Below are 25,615 nucleotides of genomic sequence, written 5' to 3' on the forward strand. Positions count from 1 at the left end.
GCTGGGACCACCCACACTCTTCTCTGTGACAGCACAACTGCACTCCCAGCTAGTTATGAAGCTGAATTAAAAAGTAGACTGATTTTAGACTGGGTGGCAAATGCAAAAGATTTATTTAGATTTATTTCCTCCTGTATTTACATTGTTGCAAGGAGGTCTCTCTTTATAAATGCATTACTGATGAATATTGAAAACCTTCTTGGGCACAAGTAGTTTCTTGCAGTGGTAATGCATCAGAGGCTTGGCTGGTGGTTATTCTTCAAAGAGTTATGAGGCGTTAGACGTAAATTTAAATATAAATGTAAATACCTTTTACAGCAAGATCCAATACGAAAATGATCTGGATCTTATTTTAATTAAAGGGGAAGGAAAAGTTTTTAAAAAACACTGGAATCCTGTTTTGGTGATAAACTTTCCTAAGATCCTGAAGTGAGCTGCTTTCCCCTCGTTTCTTGTCCACTTTGCCCTAAAGCCCAACAGCCTAGGCAGAGCACAGGGCACCCATCCACAGCAGCTAAGCCGGTAACGCCTTGAAAAAGCCAGTTTGCAAAGCAGCGTAGGTATTAAGAACTGATTGCCAAAGAGTGAAAACACAGCGAACAGGGAAGATTACTCCATGAAAATAAAACTCTTATGCAAAGCAGTTTCTGGGATTCATGAGCAGCCAGCAACGAAGTCCTTCAGCACGGGCGGATGGGTTTGGAGAACACAGTGACAGCGTGAGCTGTTCCGGCACCTGCGGCAGCCTCGGCACCCGCACCTGGCTCCCCCGAGTTTGTTTGAGGGAAGGAACTTTAAAAAGCCACAGGAAAATAATTAAAAAAAAAAAAAACAAACCCAAACCAAATAGACAAAAAAAAAAAAAAAAAAAAAAAAAATCCAACTTACGCCGTAGAAAAACAATGAGAAAAAGTACTTTCCAAGCTTCTCTCAAGGGTGGGCTCTGTGTCCGGCTCTGGCCGGCCCCCCGCTGCCGGTACCGGCCCCGCCAGCGACCCTCGGGCTCCGCAGCTGCGCTCCGAGCCAGGGGAAGGCGAAGGAAAAAAAAAAAAGAGAAAAAAATAAAGAAAACACCAAAGGAAAAAAAAACCGAAGGAAAAAAAAAAGAGAAAAAATAAAGAAAACACGGAAAACCCCCGAAGTTGCCGGTTCCTAGCGCGGGCGGAGCGGAGGTGGCCCTGGACGCTGTTCCGTGAGGGGACCCCGGGCTGCGCTTCAGCGGCCGCCGGGCTGAAGGGACAGCGGGTCCCGATCCCCATCCTCATCCCCTGTGGCGGACCGCGACCCTGTCCCCACCGCCGTTCCGTCCCGGTCCCCGTCCCAATCCCCACGCCACTGCCGTTCCCATCCCTGTTCTCGTCCCCGTCCCGTCCCGTCCCGTCCCCTCACACCGCCGCCCTCCGCCTTCCGGGCCGCGGGGAGGGCCGGCCTTTCCCACAATGCTTTGTGGGACGTTGACAAGTGGATCCAAGATGGCGTAGAAAGTAATGACAGGTAAGTCGGGACTTCCCCGACCGCCCCCGCGGGCACCGAGCGCGGCCCGCACCGGCCGCCCGCGGCCCCGCCGCGCCCTCGGGGGACCCGCGGGGCTCCGCGGCCGGCGGGGCGGGCGCTGCGGGGCGCGGGGGCCGCGCGGAGCCGGCGGGAGCGGGCCCTGTGTCCGCGGAGGGCCTGCGGCGGCCGCCGCTCGCGGGGGTGTTTACGGGGCGCTCGGCCGGACCCCGGCGCCGCCGCGCTCCCCGGGGCCCGCGGGCGGGCGGAGCGGCCCCGAGCCCGGCCGGGCCCGCGGGAAGGGCCGCAGAGCCGGGGATGCCTCGCACGAGCCGGGGGTGCTCCGGGGGGGATGCAGGGGGGGTGGGAGGCAGCTTTGTTTTTGTACCGGGCGGGGCGGGAGGGGATGGGAGAGACGGCCAGAAAATAACAATGGTGAAATAGAAGTGGGAAAAAAAAATGGGGTAGGTAGGGTTTGTGGAGCGATGGAAAAATAAATTGGAAGAATTTAACAGCTGTTGTAAAATTGCCCCCTCGGAGCGGTTGAAGGGTGGGCAGATGAGCTTATGTTTTTGTTTTCTGCAGGAGGCTTTGGCAGGGAGAGTGAACTGAAGTTAGGAGGTTTAAGACAAGTCCTAAGAGCAGCTTTTCTACCCTGGATCAGCTCTGATACTCATAACAGGAGAGTTTGCACTGCACATTGCAGCACAGCCCTTCCAGCAGACACTTATATGTGTATTTTTAGGGCACATCCCCAGGCAGGAGAAGGATCTGTGTTACCCTTCCTGCGGTGGGACATGTCCTTTTGTTAATTTTAAAAGGAGTGCAGTTGTTTTGGCTTCAGCACTTTGTTAGGCAATTTTTTGTTCGATTAGGGTAACACGATTAAATGTATCATTGATGGAAATTAAGAAATAACTGCAGGGGAACAGTTGCAGGGCTGCTTCCCAGTTAATGACAAAATGAGTAAGAGTTAACAAGATAATAGAATTTTTGCATTATCAAAGGTACAGCGAGCTTGAGAGGAAGTTTTGAAATAATACATTTCAATTTTCATTGAAAAAACAAAAGAATTCAGTTGTGAGACAGAAAAATACCCTGAAATGGATATCCCCATTGACAGATTGAGTGTATCACCGTGGCTGGTCCTGTTGGGATGGTTTGGATTGTTGACATCATCTAAAGTTGTTGTTCTTAGTAATTAGTGGAATTGAAGCAAGGCAAAGGATAAAATACACCACCTGCCATTCTTTATATAAGAAAAGGCACGTTCCTTTATAAAAAAATAAAAAAATATGCAAGTGATACTTGGCAAGTTTACATTATTTTCCAAGAATGATAGGTAGGTCAGGGAAGATTTAAAATAATGTGTGTTAAATTGGGTTGTTTCAGTACTTTTGAACCATAGCAGATTGTGAATGAAAACTCCCTTTTAATTTTTTTTTAAGATTTTTAAATGGAAAAGCTTTTGTGATGGGGACAGTCTGGGAGTGCTGGGCAGGTCTGTAGGGAGGAGCTGATTTTGAACATTCAGTTCAAACTTAGAGGAGGGGAAAGTGTATGAGGGGCCACCACACTCCCTCCACCTCCTTGGGGTGCAAACCCAGGGAATCAGAATTTGCAGTGCAGAAATTGTAAGTGGCAGAAGCTGAGTTAAGCTTTTTTTTTGTTGAACTTTAATTAGCAGAGCAGTTTTTCTTTATTGGTAAGTGAAGGAACATTTTATGTGTTATTACTGATAAATTGAGTTCTCTTTGTAATTTGTTCTGAAAGCAGAAATTACTTCTTTATTTTTCCTAGCTGAAATGACATTTCATTTATCACTCTTCACCTCTGTGATTTTTTTTGGACTTAAGAAATGTACAGTGTGTATTTTTCCCTCTTTTAATTCATACAGGCACTGTGCCTTTTTAGGTGAGCCAGATGAATTTTTCTGTGGTAGAGGCTTGGTAAAGTCATGGCTTAAAGACTTGAAAAGTTGTAATAGCTGATTTTGTTGGATTTTTTGGGGTCTATTTTGGGATTTTTTTTGTTTGGTTGGTTGAGGGCCTGTTTTCACCTCTTCCCATCAGACTAAAGCTTAAAGGGAGATGTGGAAGCAGCATCTTATTCTCTAATTTGTCCCAGTTCTGCTTCTTGATATGCCATGGAGGATCCTTTTCCTTTGTGAAATCTCAGTGGTTTCACAGAAGTTCCTCCTGGGCTTTGGGATCAGTGTGAGTAGATCTGGCTGTAGAAGAAGGGCTGTGGTTTGCAGAGAACTCCTGCTCAAAGCCTGGATTTGTAGAGGAATTCTCATCTCAAAAGATGTAAGTCAGAGTGCCTGGAGAGCTTGAAGAGGGGATATTCCCAGCTGGGTAAGGTACAGGTCTAGTGCTTGAGAGATGTGGAGAGCCTGATGCAAATCACTTCACCTGTTTGTGCTTCCTTTTGGAGGAATTTGAAATAGGGATGGTGAATCTCACTGACTTGTGAGGAGTCCTGATGCCTGTGGATGAAAGAGCCCATGTAGGAGCTGAGCAATAATATTAATGATGTTTTCCAACTCTGTTAATTTAATAGTCTGATGAAATATTTTCTCCATTGTTGGCAATTATTTTTTTAGTAAAATCCCCTTTGCATTTATAGCTGAGTAGTCTTTCTGAATTTCAGGCTATTGGTTTGTTTCTATTTTTATTTGTTACTTACTAACATCTTATATTTGCTACTGAGCATTATTCTTGGTGTTTTCATTTTAGTAGTGGCAGAAACAGTTGCTGGAGCAATTCAGGTTATTAAAGCCCTTGAATCTCTCACCTCAGTGGCATCCCCTCCTGAGGTCAGTGAGACCTCACAGGTCTGGTAGCAGGAGTGAAATCTAAATTAACAAAGTCTTTGGAATTAATTTAAATGCATCCCCTGTGTAGAGCCTGAGTAACTGGGGAAGGTCGTGGGAGCTGGCTTGGAGCAGGAGAAGGAAGGAAGGATGGTGTGCACTGCTCCAGCTCAGGGTGAGAGTGCTTGGACAGCTGGAATTCCCCTGCCTGGGGGATCAGCAGGCCAAGAATCCCAACAGCCTCAATCCTGTCCTGACGTTTCTCCTGGCACTGCTGAAGCTTTCTTCCTGGAAGGAAGCAGATCCCCAGTGTTCCTGTCTGTGCAACGCTGCCAGTGGCTCATCATGGCAGGGAAAATTCCAGATTTTGTAATCCCAACCCTCCCTCCTGCTCGTGTTTCAGCTGTTGAATCCTTTCTCACTTCTTTTGCTGAGATGCTGTGGCAAAATCTCCTTTTCAGTATGTATTTTTCCCCCCATAAGTGGAAGGATTGTGAGTTAGATTTTCAGAACCAACAAGACCTTCCTTTTTCATTCTTGTTTGTCTTGCTATCTCTTCCGTGGCCTTTGGCAGCAAGGCAGCATTTGTGTTTATATGTATCAATGACATATATTTAGGGACATGGTACTTTATGTGTTGGATTTCTTCCTCCCCTTAGTGCAAACTTCTGTGGTTGCCATTCTTTTTCAACAAGGAAGAGAGAATGTTGTAAAAGAGACTGGTTTTTCAAAAGTTCCCATCAGCACTGGTATGGAATTAAAAAGAAATCTGAAGGAATGTTTGATCTTCTCTTGGTCTTCTGGAGATACTGACTGGGAAAAGAAACATTAGTTGTCCCCAAATGTTTTGGGGTGAGAGAAAATAACTAAACTTCATAGACAGGGAAATTTGGAGTCTGCAAGGTCAGAGGCTGCTCCAGAGGAACAGGCCAACTTCTGGGGATTTCATGATGGTGACACTGATATGTGACTCAGGTTCCTTATTCCAGAACAGTCTTGCTTACTGAGTTTTTCTCTTCACACGAATGTTTACAACATGAGGCTTCCGACAGAAGCAATCCCTCATGTCTGAGAAACACAGAGAAGTGAATTTTATTGTAGGAAAAGAAGGGATTGGGAATTTAAGCAGAGAGATTGTAATTACCCATGGGTGAGAATTTGTTTTTCTGTTGCATTTCTATTGCACTGCCAGTTGAAGTTAAAGGATACTTAATGGGGCAATAATGTCATACCCAAATATTCTTCCATAATTTTATATGCAAATTCATTGTTGTAAATTAGAAATGGACTGGTTATTTATCCAGTCTTTTCTCAGAGTCTTCCATAATACCAAGTTACAGTCTTATTACAGAAAAACCAGATAAAAAATTCTAGATTTCAGTAATTTTACTACACTGAGAGATTCCATTTTGGTACTACAAAGTTTGAGTGGTGACTGTGGCCCCATCCTATTTCCAAATGAGTACAAACTATCAGATTTTCTGAATGGCATGGAGTCTTTGTCAGATGTTAGAAGGCTTGAACCTTAGCAGAAAGGTAATTTAGAATTAATAGCACAGAACTGCTCAGATTTTCCAAGAAGCAGTGGATGCACAGTGCTGCTGAGCTGGTAGCAAGAAGTTTTGTAGGTGATGTTATGTAGAGATATGTTTTGGAGATGTGATTGGGAGCTGTTTTACCATTTCTTGCTGTTAGTCCTGGGAAATATCACTTGCATGAAGAATGATGTGTCTGAGGTGAATGTTTTGAATCTTTGGCTTATGTGTGGTTTGGGGAAATAAGTTTCGTGCTCCTGTTTGTAAGCAGTAGCAAGGCTAGTGATTCTTGGAGCTGTAATGATGAAATATTGGAAGAAAAAGAACAGTAGGTTTGTGTTTGGTATGAAATTTTGAATGTTGCAGGGGCAGGAAGTGAAGGATAGAAATGTGAGCCCTGTGTGGACTCGTCTGAGCTGGTTTTATGGTAGTTAGGGTAAGTGTTACTTAGAAATGATCTTTCAGTCTGTGAATTTCACAGTCTGGGGTTTTTTCCCCCCATAGTTATATATAGCAAAAATACTGTATTCATCAAAACACTAAAAATTACGGTGCTTAAATATGCTTAAAAGGTCTTTCATAGCCCTTCAGACCCCACTGGCAAGAGGGAAATCTGTAACATGAGCTGTTTTCGAGAATCTTGGTTGTTAGTAATGCGGCACGAGTGTTTAATTTGCTGGAAAATGTTTAGTGGTTCAGCAAACCAAGAAGGTAACAAATCTTTGTGGACATCATAAATGGAGAATGCCACAAATGAAAAGCATAGTGGTTTTGGCACCACCTAAAATAACACTTCTTCCCTATGTTTCTTTTCACTTAATGTAAGGTAGTCTCTATTTTTTTTTTTAAGTGAAAATTTCATTTTATCCTGGGGTAATATTGGGAGGACAGGGATGGGCAGTTGGCCTCTGTTCCCAAGTAGTGTTCCTTCATGGGTCTCAACTAAATTCCCCCTTGGCTGGGATTCCCAAATAGTGTTGGACCAGCCACAATAGCTGCCTTGCATCTACTCCTCTGCTATCTTGGGAGCCAGAATTTGTTGGATTTCTCTCATTATCTACACGGGGAGGTCATTAAGGGGAATGTTTTTTGCATGCTTGGGAATCTGTGCTAGGGCAGTGCTGTGGGTCTTTTATTCCAGTGATGTTTTTGATTATAGTTGTTTGTGCGAATGGTTTTGAGGTAACTGTGCTCTGGCCATATCTTGAGGCACTCACACATTTGGAATGGTGCAGGACATTTGTTTTGTCGTTTGAACTGACTGATATTCCTTGGCTGTAGCTTTGTTTATATTTGTTTGGCTGGGCTAGACACTGCTCCTCTGCTTCCCAAGTTTTGTCAGGATTGTGCCTTAACCACAGCAGGATCATTCCTGCTGATGCAGTTCTATAAGTGGGGTTTCAGATACGTGACTGAATCACTAATGTTCATTTCAAAAGGAATGAGGAGGGTGAGTTCTGTTGGGAAATGTGTTCTGGATTTGGCGTCCTGGTGTTGCTCGTAGGGTTTGCTGTGAGGGGAGAACTTGGGAATCCATATTCTAGTCTTGAAAGAGCCTAAAAATTGAACCTGTTAGAGCTACCATGGTCAGGCATTTGAGGAGAGGAAATAGGGATGTTGTAAAAGCATTATCCATATGCAGAGAGGTTAATGTAATTAAAATACAGAGTTACAAGACAACTCCCCAAACTAGGCTTAGCTATATTATGCCAAACTATTTGAAGCACGGTCATGTAAAAATAAATTTCAGAGGTTATTTACAACAAGGATTGCAGTTTTTAGAGGTGGAGGGTTAGTTACTGCTTTGAACTTTCAAAACTGTGCACAAAAATACCATGTACAGTTACATAATAGGCATGGTTTGGGGAAAGATGTGTTTGGAAGATCTGTGGGTGGCATGATTGTGTTATTAAATCTGTTACGGTAGGACCCTTTTGTGCTAAGCTCTGTGTAAAGGCCTAACAAAAAATCAGTCACAGTATTATTCACTACTATAATAAATTAAAGTTCATTATAAAGCTGCAGTGAAGGCTGAGGTATATTGAAAGAAATTTTTCCTGTTTTGTGCCACAGTGTTCTGGCTGATTCCTGTGCTCAGTTTGTGACCTGTGCAATGTACCTGATATTCAGCATGAAGATTTTTTATAATCTTTTTGCCTTTTGAATGGATTGAAAGAGTAATTCAGATTTTGCATCTCAAACAGCAAATAAACTTGGGGCTTTTATTTTTTCCCAATTTATCCAGCTGTAAAACTGTGATAGATACCTGTAGCATCTGCACTTGCCCTGGGGTTCAAAGCTGTATTTTCAGCTCGATTTGCTCCCAGGAGAGTGTTGCCTTGCAGTGGCAGGTCAAGGGTGGAGAAAGTTCTTGTGCAAAAGTGAAAGTTTGACATTTGAGGGAAGACTGTTTCAGCATTGCTACAATATCCTGTTAAGAAGAGAAAATGTGGATTGAACCACTGAGCTTTGGAGCTGCTGAGCTGCTGGGGGTGGGGGAGAGTTTGCATGGGGTGTTTGAAAAAGGAATATGCTGTGATAAATAATTTCCTAGTTTAAAAACACTTTTATTTCTGAAATCTAAATACAGCTGTATTAGATGAAGCTGTGAATTGAACATGAGACTGAGAGTTAGGAACTGCTAATTTTGATTCTGTCTCTGATTAAATTGGAAAATTTGGCAAATGAACTATGGTCAAGTGCTCTCTGCAGACGGTGCTGCATGAGTGACAGGTTCAATGAGCACTGGAGAACTTTGTGATGTGTTTTTGCATTTAAACTTCTGAAATATATTTGTAAATCTAGTGATATGTGTTCTGTGTTGAAATGATGCTTGGGAATCTTCTATGAGTCCGCTTTGCATTCCTTGGGAGCACAGTTTAGTGCTTGCTTGGCATTTTGAAAATGAGGTGACACATGTTTAGTCACATCGACACAGATGTGACTATATCATAGAGCAGGCATTTCTCAGAGGGGACTTCTGGCACTACCCTGTGACTCAGTGGAGAATAATATTAGGAATTGCAGGACTGGGTAAGTCCTTAAGATGACTAGTGTTCGTTTTTTGGTCAAAATTATTACTAAACACTAGTGCAGAGACAGGAACAAGGCCATATTCTGTTATTCAAGTGCTGAGAAGACAGGTTCTGACACAAGCAAGGTGTAATTTGGAAAGCTGTGGATTATGATGTTTAAACCAGCTTTTAGAATATGGATATTCTTCTGTAAATTTGAGTTTGAGGTTTGAGTCTTGTAGGTTGGTGCTGCTCCATGGAGAGCTGGCTGGTTGTGCAGTGCTGATTCTTCCCTTTGTTTTTCTCTGGCAAATTTCATTAAGAGAAGCAAAGATTAAATTACTTTTCTAATGCATTTTTTTAAAGTAAGTTATTGGTGATGTTGTTATGGGGATAAAATGGTAACCATGGGACAATATTTCAATTAAAATGCCCTCATCTTGGGTAAGTGTGAGAAACTCTATTCTCAAAAAGCAGTGTGAACATAGAGGTATATGGAGTACAAATTCCTGTTGTTAACCAGTTATTATGAAAGATTGTTTACGTAAAGATTTTCTATGAAGGAGCCAAAAACTTTAGGTGGGGCAGAAGCACCACCTATTATTATGTTACCTGATGCTTACTATGACATACTCCTCATTTCACTTGGTTATTGTTTGCCAAATTTTAATTATTTGGGTTGAAATTTCCCATGGTAGGTGTCTTTCACAGTCTGACTTTTTGGGTGCTGTTGAGGAGAGCAAGGTTCTGCCAATATGATTCCATCTTTTCTAGAAATTGGGTAAAATACTTTCTTGTGTTCATGATAAATTAGAAAAGAAAGAATCGAATGACCTATAGTGCTGCTTTGTGCAAAGTTGAGATGTGTTATTGTATAATGTTTCTGCCAAGGATTGTACTTGTGATCAACCTTGTGAAAATCTTCTCAGTGCTGGTCAAATCAGCATTAAGTGCAAATGTAAAAGATAATCCCTGCAGTGAATATGCTTCAGCCTCAGCTAAACAGGATTTCTCTGTAATTTGAAGGCTAGGTCTCCTGCATTCCTCCCTGGTGTGTTTTTGGATAAAAAATGAGAGTGCAGAAAATTCCCCTTCTCTTCTCCTGATACCAAGTTCCTCTTTCTCCCAGCTCTACCTTCCTGCAGCACAGAGGGAGCAGCAACTGGATGTAAACAGAAGGTGCAAAATGCAGATTTTTGCAGAATTATGTACAATAAATGTAGAGATGGGAGTGGTTGAATGAGGAGGAGATTGAAAAATATTAGTATTCGAAAGAAATAGAAGGGAGGTTGTGCAGTGAGGGTACATATGATTTATTTTATAATGATAATACAGTTGTTTGTTGGAATACAGTTTTGCTATCTGCATTAATTAGAAAGTGTTTCTGAAATGGAGAAGGGGATAGCAAAAAAGGAGAAGGCAAATCCCAATTAATCCCCATCTTTGCTACACTTCATTTTCTGTATTTCTAGTGAATTTTCCCATGTTGTGATGTAGAGAAATGTTGGATACTCCTAAGTCACTCTGCAGACATGAGGTGCTCTGCCTTGGTCATGTAAAAGGGGTGTACAGTACAGGCAGAACATAATGGGGAGAAATCACTTCTAGATTTCTTCATGTGAATATGAGAAGTTTATAGAAACTTTTGTCTTGTGTGTTCTTATCTTAATTCTCTGTAAAATGGGAATATTGTCAGAATGATAAAGGTACTTTTTTAATTCTTGTAAAGTGGTCGGTCACAGTATTGTAGGCATTATTGAAAAGTTAATGAAAACATTCAAATGCTGCCTTTTGAATAAGATAGAGTAGCATGCAGTAAATAAGGCCTCAAGTGCAGTGCTGAAGTATTTCACTGGATGTCCATTAGGCAGCAGCCTCCGTTCTGCCCACTCATTCTGCCAGGTAGCCCTTGGACAATGTTCTCTGTGACTAACACAGTTAAAGGCAATATCAGAATAATGCAGGCATTATTATGATATTGAAGGCCAGCATAAGCTTGTACAGATGCTTTTGCCCTCACACAACCTCAGAGTATCGAACTTTACAACCCAGTATTTGTTCTGTGAAGTTAATGAATGCAATATGTGTGTGTATATTTGCTTTGTTTAAACAGGAACCTTGTATCTGTTGGCTGTGAATGGCTCTCAGACAGCACCAGCCCATGTCACATCGATGCTGTGCTTTGCCTTGCCAGGTATTTTGCTTAGTTTCATCAGGACAGGTGATGCTTTCAGACAGCTGTGTGAAAAAGGATCTTTTTAAAGGCAGGATAGGAAGGTATTTGGGATGTGGTGGATGGATGGGGTGGTTGCAAGTGCTGAGGCCATGAGTTATTTCCAGATTTTGAGCCAAAGATAGCCAGTGTCTGTGTCTGAGTGTTGCTGCTGCTGGCTGCACAGATTGTCCTTCTGCTGCTATTTCCAAAATGAAAATAAAAGAGATTAGTAAAGTGTTAATAATCACTTAGTAGTCTGTACAGAAGTCATAACTGGCATGCAAAAAATGTAACTTGTTAGTATCTGTGATGTATGTAAAGTGGTTTAAAGCCTGCAGAGGATCCAGCTGCAGAGGGCATTTGCTCTTAATCTCAATTGCCTGTGTCATTATGTGAATGATAAACCACCCACAGGCTCTTGTTCCTTTCCCAAGAAATGTGCTTGTGTTTTTTCTCTACTTTAAGTGTACAGGATCAGACTCAAAGCTTCATTTACATGGCCAGAGATAATTTGCCCTCCTCATTTATGGTGCTGTCTCTGATTTTTCAGTGTGGAAGGATAATCTGAGCATTTAATGGTCGAGGGCATCATGAGCCTCTTCTTTCCCCATTTTCCCTTCCCCAAACAGGGATATCATGTTCCTCAGAGGCCTTGGAGCAGGATTCTTGCTGCTGTTACACTATGGAATAAAACCTTGAGATGTGCTTGCCTCATTCTGTATGCTCCATTTCAGATTTAACATCATTTTTGGAATTGAAAGTAGGGTCATTTTGCCTGGAGTTGTACAACATTAGCCAAAGTAATTCAGTTACTTCAGAAAACTGATTAGATTGTCCTCTCTCAAGGGTGGAGGCTTTTGTATTTGCTCTGTAAGGTGTGCAGTGCATTTCTGAGAACTCCTTAACTGCTATTACAGACTTCAGCCATAATTGCAACAAATGAGTGCATGAGATCTCTGCTGTTATATTTTTCTTAAAAGAAAGAAAAAGCCAAAAGCACCTTTCATATAATTCTTTCTTTTACACCCTGTGTATGAAGGATGCACCATCCTTTTCATCTCTAGGTACAGTGCAGTCATTATCTACTCTCATTTTATTAAATGATTTTTTAGACTGGGATTATTTATGGTGTGTATGTCATGACACTAGGAAAGTGCATTTTTTTCCCTGTATGTCTCCATAAGTCACTTGTGTATTTTGTGCAGCTCTATTTTATTCCATCCTGGAGGCTTGAATAAAGGGAGTTTGGGTTTTTATTTTATTTTTTTTGTCTCAAGGCAAAGATTGGGTTATTTTACCACAGCGGGTAAGGAAAATAAATGGATATTTAATTTTATTTTACTGATCTAAAGGTATTTTAGTGGTATTTGGTAATAATACAAAACCAATTGACATGTAGAGATGCAGGCATGCCTTAAGATGGGATCACAAGAGATGCCAGAGCAACTCTCTAACATGATTCAACAGTGGAGAGATATACTATTCTTTATTTTAGTGTGTGACTGACAAAATGCAGTTTATTTGCAGAGTTTTGAATTTTTAGTTGAATTCCAGTGTCCCATGATTTCTAATTGTAATGTTTGCATGTTCACAGTAGCTAACTTTTTAATTGTGTCATATTCAATATATTAATTCACATTAAACCCCAGGTGTTTCCATATCTGTATAAAATAAAGTATCTTGTAATTTTTTTCTGGATAATTTTGAGTGGGAGGGAAACTATTAATCGCAGAGATTGTAGCCATACCAACTTTGGGACTTCCCAAATATTACTTGGATATATTATGGAAATAACAAATTTTTGATGAGTGAATTGCTTACATCTCAGCTTACCAATAACAACTTTGAGAAAGGGATGGGATGTGCACTGCTTGGGTCTGCAGTCTAAAAAGTTTGGGAACTCTGCTTAAACCTGGAGATTATTGGATCCTGGAGCAGTTAAACTGATGAATGCAGCCTATGGCATTGACTGTTACGGGCAAGAAAAATAAATAAGACTTTTCTTTCAGTGGTGAGTGACACTTTGCTACAGCTCTTGATGGTAAATGGCAGCACGTGGCAGTAATTGATGGGGTAGCTGATGTCTTGGTATCAATAAGAGGCTGAGTTATAACTTAACCTTTCCCTGGGTCTGTTATCTGTCTTGTTACACATTTTTCATGAAAACTGCAGCATCTTCAAGACCCTTCAGACTTCTGGGGAATTGAGTTCCAATTGACTTGAAGCTCAGAAGTTACTGAGGAAGAACAGAGCAACCAGCCTCGTAAATAAATCTAAAGGTCTCTTCTTGCTCGTAAAAGGAATTGCTGGGAAGTTCTGATAAACCAGCTGTCTTTTCTTGAGTATTGCCTGAATTTATTACATGGTTAAAACTTCTCTCCAGTTTGGTGGCCAGCCTTTCCAGTCTGTGAGATGGGCTGAACAATCCCAAAGGATTGGGAAACAGAGTGCTTGCATTTCTGTAGAGAGGAGCAGGATGAGTGGAATCCCTTCCCTGCTCTCTCTCACCTGCGCCAGCCTGACCGCAATAGGCAATGGAAGGGCAAATCCGTCTCCTGCTTTCCCTTCCCGCAGGACAGAGGGCTGCTAGCAGGAGGACACGGCTGAATGGCCTTGGCAAGGAATATTTTGTGCTTATTTCCCTCAGCAGAACTGTTGGAAGGGTTCTGGATTGTAATGAGAGGCAGCTGGAGAGGCTCTTCCCCTGCACGTTCCCCATGGCAATGGGGCTCATTCATTTGCTTCACTCTGCCATTCCCAGGATGTGGCTCTTGAAGCAAATTCAATTGACAGTAAATCCCTACCAGTCTCACTGTAGGACTGCAAGTTGAACATCATTGCTTTAGCATAAATCTTTACAAGAGATGTTAATGTTTAGTTAAAATATGCAAATATTTACTGACTTGTCTACTGTTTGTCAGCTTGGCATGCGAGACCTTGGATCTGATCCTTCTGTCTTGGCAGACATTGGGAATTTTGCCAGTAACATTAATAGGAACAGCATTGTGCCCTCTAATCTGTTTGTTTATGAAGTACAGCGAGAGTTATCTGGCTAGATGCTTTACAGTGAATTGAAAAAGCATCTGTTTGAAATTTTTTTAGGGACTGTCACATGCTTTAACTTATTATTATCTTAGTGTATGGACCCTTTGATTCCATGAAACACATCAGTAAGATGTGGAGCATGGAAGTGCACAGTCATGAGTTAAACTGCCATGAAACACTGGATTTTAGTTCATGATGTTCTCTCCTCCTACATTGATTTTAATTTGAAGTTGGACTCATCAGACTGTGGAGTAGTTCTTCAGAGCCTCCTGTGCACCAAGCAGGCGTAGTGTTTACTTGGAAATAAATGACTGTGGATCACGTTGTTTATCACTCTTCCTCTTCAAGCTGTCCCTTCTGCCTTTCCCAGCCCCCTCTGCAGTTCTGGAGGGGAAACATGCAGCTTTATTTGGAGATTGGATTTTAGTTCCTCACTTCATGTTTGTTTACAAACCCCCTTTGGCAAGAAGGTGGAATACTCATTAGGAATATTGAGTCTGGAAATCATTAGTTGTAGGGGGAAAAAAGAATTGCCATGGTTAGTTGTAAAGGCCACCAAGGTTTAAGTTACACCAGTTGGAACTAACCAGGTCTTTGAAATAATGTTTTGTGGAAGATAAGCTGAGTACAACTTGGCTTTCAATGAAATGCAAGTTCAGTAAGTTCTCTTCTACTTAAGGGCAGGAGTTTTTTTTGAGGTACAAAGTATGATGCCAGATTATATATTTATATATATAATTTCTTAGGTATGTCCACCTGTTTTAGATATGCAACTTTAGATAGTGGGAATATGCCTCTTTACTGGTTCTTCAATATTTGGAAGATGTATTAAACCTCACTAGAGGATAAATTACTTCTCAGAATTGAATTTAGAAGTCTTTTGGCATGTGGTTTTTAAGGTCTCTTTGAGAAAATGAATAATCCTGATGTTTGCTCTGTTACATGTTAGTATTTTAATTTCAGTTTTACAGACAGAAGTGAAACTCATAAGTAATTTGCTCAGTTTTGCAAAGAGAGTTGGGAATATAGCACTGACCTTGTGACACTTCAGCTTTTAGTTCTAATTTTAATAATTTCTTCTCTTAGAAATTCCAATTTTATGCCTGAAATCTTGAAAATAAAGATCTGTAGAACTGAAAATAAATTTCTTTTTACAAAACAAATTTATTTTAACAAGTGCTTTCGCTCTTTGGCTGTTAATGATTCTGTGAATACTTTAAGGTTGGAAAAGACCTCAAATGTTGAGTCCAGCCTTTGGCCAAATGCCATTGTGCCAACGAAACTGTATTGTGAAGTGCACTTGTATTTCAAGCACTTCCAGGGCTGATGATTCCATCACTTCCATGGGCAGCCCATTCCAATGCTTAACCACTCTTCCAGTGAAGAAATTTTTCTTCATATCCAACCTAAACCTCTCTTGGTACAGCTTGAGGCCATTTTTGTTTGGTCACTTGTTCCCAGGGAGCAGAGCTCTGGCCACAACCTCCTTTCAGACAATTGTAGGGATTGAGAAGGTCCCCCCTGAGCCTCCTTTTCTCCAGGCTGAGCCCCAGCAGCTCCCTCAGCTGCTCCTGATCCCACTGGTGCTCCAGCCCCTTCCCCAGCCCTGTTCCCTCTTTGGCCTTAATGCCCTTCTTGAAGGGGAGCCCAGAACTGGGCACTGGACTTGAGGTGAGGCATCAGCAGTGCCCAGCAGAGGGGAAAAATCACATTCCTGCTCCTGCTGGGACTTAGGAACTGCTCTGAGTGATTTTAAATGGACATAAGTCGGGTACTTGAACAGACCAGATTTTAAGAAATGGTGATTGTAATTCATGTTTACAAGTCTCAGTTGCTGATTTAGGGTACCAAAACTAGGAAAAAAGGTTTCTGAAGTTAGCAGGAAAAGTCAGGTTTCTCCAAGGAACAGTGTAGTGCACTTGGGCTGGAGTCTGAAGTAGATGGCACAAATACCTAATAAATGTGCATGTTTGAGTCTGCATGTATGGCTGTAGAAGGGATTGACGTGAAATCTGAGAGCCTGAGTGCATCATTTTCCATATGTTGTCCACATACTGGTTTTGTTTGTTATAATTTGATTTTTTCCCAAACAACTTACACTGCAGTGGCTCCTTATCTATCATTGTGTCCCATGTGCTGTGATTTTGGTGGATTTTTCACACTCTGAAATATCACTGGTGTGACTCAGTTATCCAAGCCAGTTATCCACCTTGGTCCTTACTGCTCATGTTTCCACTTAATTCACAGGATTTAGCTCAGTTTAGCTTCAGTTATATCCTCTGAAGTGCTCTGGAGTCTTCAAATTGACCAGAGGAGTTGTGTGGGCACTGCTTGGTGTGTAAAATCCAGCTTCTCAAACAGCTGAGTTCTGTATTTCTCCAACCAGTCAGCATGAGGCTGATAAGGAACATCTTTGTCTTTTTCATGGTGCCATGTTGGAGGAGAAGGGTTTCAAATCTGTCAGCTGTGCTGGCCAGGTCACTTAGGATGGGATCTGTGTTTAATCAGCTCGTTGGGAATAAACACACAGAAGCTCTGCTCAGCCTTTTGGTCAAAGGAATTTTGGTTATATGTCAGCCAGGAAGTGAGGAAATCAAAAGTACAGCAGAGTTCATGGAGTCCTCTATTTTCAGTCCCTTAGGAGGAAAACAGAATGTACATGAGAAAAACATCAATTAACTGTTGTGTCACTGTGGAAGCAGATCCTAGATTTGTGAAATACACAGTGACCTAAAATGGTAGTGAAGTGGAAACCAGTGCAATTTTTAGTTGTATCTAGAAAAGATCCTTGCATGCACAGCTTAAGAATACCTAACATTTATGTAATTGAAAATCTGTGCTAAGTGATCCAGTTGAATCTTTAATAGAATTACCTCATGAATGAGTTTACTCATATGTATGGAAATGCAAACCTACTTGCCTGTTCCTATTGTTTGAAAGTGCAGACTTATTTTTAGCAGAAAGAGAAATATCTGGATGAATGAGGTAATATTTTGTAAGGCTGTTATTAAGGAAGAGGCACACGTCACAGATTTGTACCAGGGTAACTGCAAAATATTCATGCTTGCATTCCTTCATTTTAGAGAAGATTTTTTATTTGTTGTAAATGAGAAATTTTTGTATTAGTGTTTTGAAAGGGAAGCTGGTTTAAGTCTTGAAAAATCAATATTCCTTTATGTAATTATTTTGATACTGAATGGAAATTTAAGAATAGTAGGGAACAAATAGAACACAATGTTGTACAATATATGAAAAGACTTGTTTACATTTCTTCTGAATGTTGGCTTAGGCGTGTGTTAATGGGAAAAGTGGGATAATGGATTATTTTTCATAAGAGGAAAATGCATTTGTTTGACTTTAAATTCTTGACGTTACTTTACCTTTGGTTGAAAATTGGAAAATACTAAGTATAAAGAAAGCTTTCAACAGTGAATTTTTAAAGTAGACTAAAATTTGAGACAATTGTAATAGTTGGTCTCTAATCAGAAATATTGACAATATGCTGCTTGCTAAAAGCAAAAATGAGAACTCTTAAAAGTTTTCCTCTTTCACTTATCAGAACCCATTTTTGTGAAGTCAGCTTTAATGTGCAGTGTCTCTAGAGATGTGTATCATGTATTTAAATATGTCAATGAAGGGAGAATGTGGTCAGAGATTATAGAAATGCTTTGCTCTTCTGCTGGTGGTTCAGGTGTGGATAACCATTTGTATTAGTTTATTGGCAGATAAGGTCTGTCTGTGGACAGAATATTTTTCTAATTGTCTCAATCCCCCACAAATATTTACTTTAAAATTATTTAGGAAGTTTTGCAGAAAGGTATTGGTGTGGCAGGGGTATTTAGACTTTCTCAGCCATAAATGTACCTAAACCAGCAGAAGGAAGAGACAAGTGGTTGGTTTGCTGTTGACCCCCTGGTTTTCCTGTCCTTCCCTGTCCATCCTTGTTGTGCTTCACCCAGAGGAAATGTCTCCTCCTCCCGAGTGTAGGTGAGAAGTTCTTGGAAGAGAAGGTGTTGTGGAGTACATGGCTGCAGGCTCAGAGACAGCACTTAGGGGATGAGTTGTGTTCCTTCCAAAGCAAAGGTCATGGTGCCACTGAAGACCCAAAAGCCTCTGCTTAAATCCATGCTGGGTTTAAAATTTGAAACCCCTACTTACATTCTTAAAATCAGTCATGGGCTTTAAGTACCTTCTTGAATTAGAATCAAAATTGAGAGCTGGGAGAAAAGCCTGGGAAGAAATCAGTTAGTGAGAAGCTTGGTGTAGGAAATGTGACTGGCACAGCACGAGGGGGATGTGATACAGCACCTTGAGATGGGAATGGAAGTTGGTTGGCAAGTTGTCAGTGCCATTCCACAGCTAACCAACGTTTTATCATCCCCTCTGCCCCCGCTCTAGGATTTCTGTCCCTGAGTCATGGCAGACAGAAGACCAGAGAAGGCATGTGAACAAGCATGTGAATCCCTTAAGCAGCAGGATTATGAAGTGGCAGTGAAGCATTGCACAGAGGCTCTCCTTTCCCTCAGCCAGTACCCCCCAGCTCACCTCCCGGAGCCCTGCCAGGCAGAACTCGACCGCATCAAAATCGAGACTCTTCTGTATAGAATTGCTTCCTTTTTACAACTTGTGAGTGTGACTCTTCATAGTATCTAGTGAACTGGAAAGAAAAGTCAAACATCTTGTATTGTCAAGATTTAAATACCACTCAGAATTTTTGGCATATTGCTCTGCCCATAGAATCCCTCTTGCTATAGCATCTATGAGGCTTCTGTCTTGTAGCTCTCCCTGATCCATTTATTTTTCAGGATTTGAACCTCTTGGTTTGGGTCTCAATCACAGTTTTCTAAAGAAATAAGGAAAAATACTTTAAACATTTAAAAAATATATATTCCAGAAAGAAAAAATATCTGGGTTAAGGTACATATGCTGAATTACATACCAGATTACCTTATCTTTTAAGAGCATCACATTAAAGTTTTGCATATAAAAACACCAAAAAACAAAGTTAAGAAATGCCAGAATCTAGGTAGCTGGTTCATACCTGCTTTAGCTCCATTTGCATAGCTCTAAAATGAGTCTTTTTATGCTTAGTCCCAGCTTTCCAAGGCTAGGCTGGAGCATATCTGGTGAAAGATGTAACTTTTAGACTCTGGCAAATATTTAGTGGAAAGATGAAAACGGCTCTTGTAAAGGTTTGTAAATGCAAAGCAGGAGGCATAACCCTGAATTACTGGTGTCCCCATTGTCAAAGTTGTGTCCTTCCTTTAAAGCATCAGAGCTTCTTTTCTTAAAGGAAAGGACATTTCAGTGCTTAAGAATAAACCTACAACCTGCTTTTTCTTACCTTTCTGAAATGCTGTTACAGATTTACAGCTGCTTTGTCCACTCCAAATCTTCATGTATTGAGTAGGAGCAGTTTCATCCCAGGTGTAAAAAGTTTGGCCAAGTCACAAGACCTTGCTGGGCAGCTTTAAGACAAATCTTGCCCATCTGATGAAGGGAGTATTTTTCAGCATTCTTTAAATAAATAGCTGAATTGGACTAGTCAGTGTGCAAAATAAGGGAAACCTCTTTAATGAAAAAGTGACCTATCCTATAGCTCCTCAGCGGAAGAGATTCACAAATAAGTGAGGTTGGACTTTCTAATAGAAGTTGTCTTATCACAGACTTGACCTCTCAAAATTATTTCTGTAAGCCAATGTGCAGATCGGTGCTTGGATTATTTAATACATTTCTGACATCACTCTTTGAAAATCCTCTGAGGCACCTATTTGGATGTTCATCATAGTATTGGAGTGAGTCTGCAGGGACTTTGGAAAAACACTTGAAATCAAAACCTTCCCATTAAAGACTTGAATTACATAGATACATAAAGTCTTAAAAGAGGAAAACACTCCAAATTTTCCTTCTTGTTTTACTAAACAAAGTAATCTTTAAAATCACTACTGAAAAGACAGAATAAAATAATATCTTAAAATTTGAACATTATAAAATCTTATAACATTATAATATCTTAAAATTTGAACATTACTATATTAGTGCAAGATTAAAAACCAAGCAGTGTCTTGAAAGTTAAGTTTTATATTTTTTCCTAGGTATTGTGAGCCACCCACAAACATATAACACATACACCTTTGCCCATTCAGGCTTCTCTTTTAAAATGTCCACGTGCTGAGAATTTGAGAAAAAGTCAGAAATTAGTCTTAATTCTAAGAATTAATTCTATTATAATTGACATATGACTTATGTTCTTTACATGTTCTACCCAGGAAAAGACAAGGTAATGGTTTCTAAAAAGTTTTTAAAAACTTGTAATTCAAGCATGTAGTTGTTTATGCTAACTGGAATAATGCTATTTTTAAACTTTTCATGTTTTACCTTTCAGAAAAAGTATGGGCAAGCAGATGAAGACTGTAGGCATGGTATGCTTATTTCTTCTTTTATTACATAGTGTTATGAATTGCAGTCAGTTGTCTGAATTTTTAAAACTGATGCCCAGATTTGTTAGTTTGCTAACAGTGGTTTTTTCCGTATTTAAAATTATGTAGTTGCTTTATAATACTTTTTCTGCTTTTTTTTTTTCCCTTTTTTTTTCCCCTTAAAGAGAGATGTCACTATTTTTCAGCTCTTACTCAAGTACCAGGACTCAAATACATATCTTTGGCTTAGTGGTGCTATTTGGCTAATAGTTATTTTAGTGCACAAATGTAGGAAGAGTTGATATGTCAGGATTCTAACAAAGACAGCTGATTGTTCTGCCTTTTTTCCCAGGGACATAGTGGATATTTTGGTTTGCATTTGGGACTTAGTTCAGAGAAAATCAAGATGATGCACATTTGTTAAAGCTTCCAAATGTGCCTATGTCACATTGAAGTTGAGCCTTTCATGTGTCACTGCCTTGTTCAGTTTGGGTATTTTTGAAGGAATTTCAAAAATTCCTAATCCTTTGTTGTTCATTTATAATGCAAATTATTCAAAATTCACTGAGAACTCACTGGGTTTGCAGAGTTTTGGAGCAGAGTTTATCAGTTGGATTTGTAAAGTAAAGGTGGGTAGATCCCACCTTCTGGTTTTAATTCTTTAACTAGTCCTGAATGTTAAAGGAATTTTTTTCAGGTGACAGTTTTGTTGGCCAGACTGTGATCTACTCTTCTGACATTCCTGTGCTAGCAATGATAATCTTTAAATTGTTCCTTTCTGGGTTGGTGGGTTTTATATTGTTTTGGGGTGTTTTAATGTGCTTGTCTTCGCTGATAGTGAAATCATAGTTTGGGGAATTTGTGGGGCTCTGCAGGCTGCTTGTGAAGGTCCATGAAAATGACTAAGAAAAAGAAACTTGCTTTCTGTAGGTGTAAAATTAAAATTTAACATCTTAAAAAAGTCTGATTGTTGCTTAATCAGTATCATTCTTGAAATAGTCTGAAATTTAAAAAAAGTTCTTTTACCTTATTGATGTGTGCTATAAGGGTGTAATATTCTAACTTCAGAATTGTCTTTCCTGATGGCAAATAAAAGTGAGAGACATATGGAAAGCTGAATGATGGTTAAAGGAGGTGGGAGGGAGAATGCTGTTTTTAATGAACAGTGTTCTCATCAATGAGCTCTGATGGGTTTGTCATGGGGGACAGGGGTGACTTTCATCTGTGGAACTTCTCTTGGTGTGTGTGTCAGTTGTCAGCATCTCAAAGGAACTGTCATGGTAACTGCTTGTCATCTCTCACTGGACAGGCATAGAAGTGGGTGGAATAGGACCATTGATGTGTATCTTTTCTTTTTAAAAATTAAGTAGAAAAAGCAGCCTTTAAATGTATATTAGTTAACAAAGAAATAGCATCCAGATTTATGTTAATTTAGTTCATTCATGTCAGCATATTCTGCACATATTATTTCCCAGATCTAAAACTGAGGACAGTTTTGAACTTACTAATGCCATATTTATGTATGTATGTAAAAGTGTTGTGTATGTGTTTATATATATACATACATGTACACATATATCATATTTTTATGAATATATGAATGAATGATTTGGTTGTGGTTCTCCATGATGTGTGGTTATCAATTGTAGCCCAGCATGTGACATTTAGAGTATCTGCATTTATGATTCCAGAAGGTCTTAGTTTTGGTTTTATGTTTGAATTGTTGTTAGGAAGAAACTACCTTAGCATGGACTACTTGATACTCACACTCCTTGATACTCACAGACTTTTTATAATGGGCAAAGCTTTATTCAAGCTGCTGTTCTGCCTTTTTACAAGACTTGACATGTTGCACAGCTGTGATGGTTTTATTTGAACCTGAATGATCAGTGTTTTCTGGAAGAGCTGGAGAAATATGTGTTCTTTATAGTTCTTTACATGTTCTTCTATATGCTGCTTGCAGTGTTACAGGGAATGATGGTAACTTAAAATCTGTTAAATTACTCCACAACTCTTTTCCCAGAGAGAGTGCTTAATGTGTTGCAACTTTTTATGTGCAACTGTATGTTTTAGCTTGGTGATATTATGCAGATAATGATATGAAATATAATAATTGGAGATTTATATCTTTATATCTATGGAATCTATTAATTGGAGATTTAATCTTTGAGATTAAAATAGCAAGCTGTCAGACATGTTAAAGGTATTTTTGGTGCTTCTGCTTCTGATTTGGGAAGTAAGTTCTATTTTTAGCAGTGTGGTCTGTACTATCAGAGTGGTGAATTCAGACTAGTCTTTGAGGCACTTGATGAAAACAGATTGAGTTACCATTGCAGTTTGAAGAGATGCTTAGTTGTTTTTATTTAAATGTTTTGTGGGACTATTTATTTATTGAGTCTTTCATGCAATTTCTGTTAACAACGTGGACTTCTGTTGAGTGAGGAGTTTTGATTTATTATTCTAAAATGTAATCCTGAAGTTGTGGTGAATGGGAAATTCCTGTTAGCACTGAGAGGGGCTGTTTGCATCTGCATGAGTAGCAGTATAAACACAGATGTTGATATTGCTTGCATTAACAGTTATTCTATAATTCCTTAATTTTAAACAAGTGTCCAGCCTTCTTTTCAATTCACACACTTAGCTTGCTAAGCTTTTTAGTCACTCTGGCATTGCATTTTCTGGACAGGTAACATGTGTGATTGTTGTTGCAGCTTGCCTGAAGCACGTCTGTATGGTGAAATAAATCCTGGCCATGCTGGAAGTGTTCAGCAAGTGGCTGTTTGGCACTGCTCACTGCTGGTCCCGTGCTAGGGAGCATTCAGAAAGTTTTCTGTTACAGGGAGCCTGTAAATTTCTGGGCTCAGACAATCGTTCCTATATGCCACACTTTGCAGCATAAGTGAATAAAAGGCCTTTTAGAGGAGCAGGAATTGCCCATGAGGAGGTTGGCTATTTTTGGAAACGACAGGGCATGTGTTTTGTGAGCATGAATGGATCTTCCTGAGCATGTTTGTGTTACTGAGAGGTTGTTGGTTGCTATTTCTTTTTTACCCTTTCTGTGAGAGGAGGTCCTTTGTGTCTGTGTCAGATATTTGAGTTTACCCTTCCCATATTTAATTCATGTCTATTTTAGCATGTAAACATGACAACCTTTTTTGAGCTCGTGTACAACATTTATGAGCTGGTGGGAGACAAGCTTCAAGTTAATATTAGACAACAGCACCATGATATTTAATTTACATCCAACAAGCCATGGATTTAACCTGAGCTTCAGACTTTGTTTTCTTGTTAAGGGTGAAGGGAAACTGTATATATAACTGAAATGGATGGTGTGCTGAGGGTAATAGTGGCTGATTTGTGTTGCAGTGCTGGGAGAGGGGCTGGCCAAGGGCGATGGATCTCTCCGGGCAGTGCTCTGCTGCATGCATCTCAAAGGGAAGCTGCAAATTGTGTCTAATGTTCTTTCCAAATCACTGATGGGGGAATCACTGGTAAGTGGGTTTGCTGCAATCTACATCATTTAAAGAAACAATTTTGTATTTTCTTCTTGCAAAAAATCTGTTTAATAACAAACTTCTGAACATATGTTTCACTGGCAGCTTGCAACAAAAATGGTTTGTGTGGAAATGATAAATATATGGGCACACATGTATCATCAGGATGCCAGGTTGTTGCATAACCAGTGTTTCAGAGTTGTTGTGATTTTGAAAAGTTTTTTCATTGCTGGCCCTGAATCCTCAGGGAACGTAAAATAAATTTGTGTATTTGTGTGTTTGACAAGAGTAATATAAATTTCAGACTTTTCCTTGGTTATTCTAAATTATACCTGACCCAATTTTGTATGGACTTCAGGATTTCTATCCATTTAAAGCAGGAAAAATATTGATTGGACTTTTAAATAACTGGCCCATGACAACATGTAAGACAGCATAAAAAGCTTTTCAGGAAAAGAAAAAAAGCTTTGCATTTCAAGATGAAGATAAAGGTTTGAGTTCAAAACTTCTATTTTACCCTTAAACTGTTAAAACTTGTAAAGATGCTTTTCACCCCAGACATGTAAGTAACTTCAGACTTCTATGTGACTGTTTATATGGGGAAATCAGGGACATATGTAAGCCTCTAAAGAAGTGTCCTTTTAATTTCTGTAGTCTGGATTAAATAGGCAGTTCATCAGCATGAACTGCTGAAATTAATACACCCAGAAACGTGCTCATAGCTTAGTCAGACTGAGGGGAATGTGTGACATCAGAAACTTGCAGGAAAGCCTCTTACCTTGAGACTGGATCCTGCTGAACTGAATCAGTAGGTTGTTTTTGAGAGTTCTGTTTGTCTGTCTGGTCTGTATCCTGAATTCCCTTCCCCCCGGCCATTGGCTATTTTTACATAAAGAGAGGGTTTTTTTTCTTTGTTTAGCTGTTTTCTCATGAAAAAACATTTCATTGAAAAATTCCTGGTGAGGTTGAAGGAAACTTGCCTTCAGGAAAAATGAGTAAAATAGTCTTATTGCAGGGAATGTGGAGTGCCCTTGTTTTGAGCTGTTGTTGTGCAAATAAAGGTGCCTTTGTATAGAGTTCCAGAGTGTCATCCCAAAGCAGGGTTTGAGAGGTTTTTACAAGCTTTAGGTTGTTAGACACACTTGTTTTCAGTAGGAATATTAAAATCAGCAGCTGATTTACTGACTGTGCCATTGTCTGAAAGAAGACGTGAAACAAAGTTTTGGAATGAATTTATTGAAGAGTTGGAATCCATCCAGTTTCCTCCCCAGTGGCTAAAGAGAATGATTCTTGGTAATGTTTTTTTGCTCTATTACATTTAAGCTCAACAAGTTCAATTTTCAGCCTTCTGCTGAAAAAGTGAAAAATCATTTTGGAAAAAGCCTAAGTGTGAGGATTGTTAAGTGTGTAAGTTTTCAGCAAGGAGTAATTTCTCCTTGTAGCACAGTCTGAATGTGGAGAAGTCTAATAAATGTAGTAGTACTTAATTAAATTTCTGCAAGAGATTATTGAAATAAACCCCACAGGTTTGGGTTCCTTTAATCAAAGTTTTGACTTATGAGAGTGTGAAATTGTTACAAATACCTA

General features: G+C 39.9%; 1 protein-coding gene across 8 annotated transcripts in view; it reads left to right on the top strand.

Moving 5' to 3' along the window:
• Positions 1-1,446: 1,446 nt before the first annotated feature.
• The window catches only part of HELZ (helicase with zinc finger), an 85,566-nt gene continuing 61,397 nt past the window's right edge, over positions 1,447-25,615 (top strand). For 4 of the 8 annotated variants that reach the window (XM_030962236.1, XM_030962239.1, XM_030962238.1 and 1 more), the window contains exons 1-4: positions 1,447-1,494; positions 18,514-18,741; positions 20,501-20,537; positions 23,901-24,025. In XM_030962236.1, coding sequence (XP_030818096.1) covers positions 18,532-18,741; positions 20,501-20,537; positions 23,901-24,025 — 372 coding nt within the window. In that variant the 5' untranslated portion in view covers positions 1,447-1,494; positions 18,514-18,531. Of the gene's footprint in view, positions 1,495-10,968; positions 11,050-18,513; positions 18,742-20,500; positions 20,538-23,900; positions 24,026-25,615 lie in introns of those variants that run through there. The other 4 variants (XM_030962237.1, XM_030962241.1, XM_030962244.1 and 1 more) reach the window with 4 other exon arrangements.

This window comes from Camarhynchus parvulus, chromosome 18, assembly GCF_901933205.1.
Source record: "Camarhynchus parvulus chromosome 18, STF_HiC, whole genome shotgun sequence".
NCBI classification, from domain to species: domain Eukaryota; kingdom Metazoa; phylum Chordata; class Aves; order Passeriformes; family Thraupidae; genus Camarhynchus; species Camarhynchus parvulus.